Source organism: Cyprinodon variegatus, unplaced genomic scaffold (assembly GCF_000732505.1).
Source record: "Cyprinodon variegatus isolate N-32 unplaced genomic scaffold, C_variegatus-1.0 Scaffold743, whole genome shotgun sequence".
NCBI classification, from domain to species: Eukaryota; Metazoa; Chordata; class Actinopteri; order Cyprinodontiformes; family Cyprinodontidae; genus Cyprinodon; species Cyprinodon variegatus.
Genome location: NW_015151196.1, coordinates 287,910 through 290,196, shown reverse-complemented (window position 1 = coordinate 290,196; position 2,287 = coordinate 287,910). Strand labels below are relative to the sequence as shown.

The following is a 2,287-nucleotide window of genomic DNA, read 5'->3' as shown; positions in this document are numbered from 1 at the left end:
GCTGAAAATTACACACTGTAGCTTTAAGACACTCTTGTTTTCTTTTTTTATTTGTTTTTAAAGAATAAATAATCAAAATAGTTGTCAAGTTTTATGCTTAAGTGTAGAATTTGTAGCTTTGTTTCAACACATCAGTGGTGGTTTCCGGAACTTACAAGGTTCTTATAGAACTCTAAATATTATTCAGAAATATACTAATATATATGAATATTCAGGTACTTTTAAATCCATGTACTTTTGAATTCTTAAATATTTTCAAAGGTGAATACTTCAATGCTTTAACGTGAGATTTTTGACCAAGTAACTTTTACTTAGTTGAGTAAGATTTGACTGATTATCGATACTTTGTCCATCGCTGGTTCTGAATCCAAATGGATAAATTTCTGTTCTAATCCATCAGATCCAAGCCTAAAGCTTAAGATTAAACCGTTTTCTTTTAAACTATTAAGTAATTTCCTTTTCTCTGGGATTATTAAAGTATTTCTGATTCTGATTTCACCTCTGAGTCGAGGAGCCGCTGTCAGACGGCTCGTACTGAAGGTTTTTCTCATCACTGCAGTATTTAACCCTCACTCTGGTCTGTCAGGAACAAAGAGGAAGAGCGAGTGCTCCAACAGCCAGGATATGAAGAGGCTCCGCCCCTCTTTAGGTCGCACCTCCTCCAGGTCTTCAGCTTCCACTAAGAGGGGCGTAAGCTCATCGTTGTCCTCCAAGAAGGCGTCTAGTCCTCGCAGTCGCCATGCCACCACCTATCACCACAGCTACTACGAGGATCGAAAGAGTCGGCGAGGAGCCCGAGAGGGGCCCCGGGGCCGTGCCCCCGAGGAGGGACGACGCAGGGAGCCCCAGAGGGGCCTGGAGAGTCTGAGTCAGGTAAGCTGATGCCAGATGATGGCTTCGCTTGCTGCTAATCAGCGCTCAGATAATCACTTTTTATTCGTGTTTAGAAGCTGCGGCGTGACAGCAGGCATGCAAGCCCCTCCCCCCATGGCGAGGACCAATCAGAGGAGGAGGAAGAGGCAGAGTACAGCTCAGAGCCGGCGTCGGGAAGCTCCTCACCGGCCGGTTCCCATGTGGAGGAGGAGGAGGATGAAGATAATCAGGAGGAAGAGGGGGAGGAGGGCATGGAAGAGGAAGAGGAGGAAGACGAGGAGGAGGAAGGTGAAAAGGAGGAGGAAGAGGAGGATGACGAGGAGGAGGAAGAAGAGTATGACGAGCGTCACGGCGGGGACGGGAACGACTACGACACCCGGAGCGAGGCGGGCGACTCTCGCTCCTCTTCCGTCAGTTTCTCCGATGGCGAGTCGGCGCGGTCGGGCTCCGCCTCCGAAGGATCAGGTAACCACGGTGACGGGAGCTTCTCATTTCCCAGCGCGGCTGAACTTCGCTCTGATGTCCTCCTTTATCCTGACAGGATCGGAGAAGAAGAGGGAGAAGTTGTCCTCGTCTGTTCGAGCCGTTCGCAAAGGAATGGAGAGTAAGAACGCTTTGATCGCTCCTCTGGTTTTTTTTATCGGGGTCCGTATCGGGTCGGTTCTGACCCGCTTTCCTGTCTTTACAGATCCCATCACTCAGCTGCGATACATTCTCAGAGATGCTCGGTTCTTCCTCATTAAGAGCAACAACCATGAGAACGTTTCTCTGGCCAAAGCAAAGGTTGGTTCTGTCCTTCCTCCTCGGTTCTTCGGGTCGTTCATCCCCTCCGGGTGTTTTTTGGTTCTAATGATACTTTTAGTTCCTGTGTTTCCAGTTTTCTTACAATATGCATCTCTTGTTGTCTTGTTCTGTTCCCTGTGGTTCTGATGACTGTGACCGATCCGCAGGGTGTCTGGTCCACGCTGCCGGTCAATGAGAAGAAGCTGAATGCTGCCTTCCATTCGGCCCGGAGTGTCATCCTCATCTTCTCCGTCAGAGAGAGCGGAAAGTTTCAAGGTACCTCCCCGTTCTACGCGTAGCTCCGTCCTCCCTCCTCTTCGTCGCTTTCATCGGTTCCATTCCCCCTTTAGGTTTCGCTCGCCTTTCGTCAGAGTCTCATCACGGCGGTTCTCCGATCCACTGGGTCCTTCCTGCCGGGATGAACGCTAAAATGCTGGGTGGAGTCTTCAAGATCGATTGGCTCTGCAGGTAACCGCTGGTACTGAACTAGTACAGTTCTGGTCTTGTTGGGCCAGAACCGGATGGTTCAGTTCAATTCAGTTTATTTCTATAGCGCCAGTTCACAACACAAGTCATCTCAAGGCACTTTACAGTTCATCTGATCATACAGACAAAAAAAAAAATCAATTTA

General features: G+C 48.7%; 1 protein-coding gene across 1 annotated transcript in view; it reads left to right on the top strand.

Annotated features, from left to right (window-relative positions):
• ythdc1 (YTH domain containing 1) overlaps positions 1 to 2,287 on the top strand; it is a 16,537-nt gene that overhangs the window by 6,898 nt on the left and 7,352 nt on the right. Inside the window, exons 3-8 of the mRNA XM_015395493.1 lie at positions 587 to 873; positions 948 to 1,338; positions 1,415 to 1,477; positions 1,562 to 1,656; positions 1,824 to 1,932; positions 2,007 to 2,124. Of these exons, the coding sequence (XP_015250979.1) occupies positions 587 to 873; positions 948 to 1,338; positions 1,415 to 1,477; positions 1,562 to 1,656; positions 1,824 to 1,932; positions 2,007 to 2,124 (1,063 nt within the window). The remainder of the gene's footprint in view (positions 1 to 586; positions 874 to 947; positions 1,339 to 1,414; positions 1,478 to 1,561; positions 1,657 to 1,823; positions 1,933 to 2,006; positions 2,125 to 2,287) is intronic.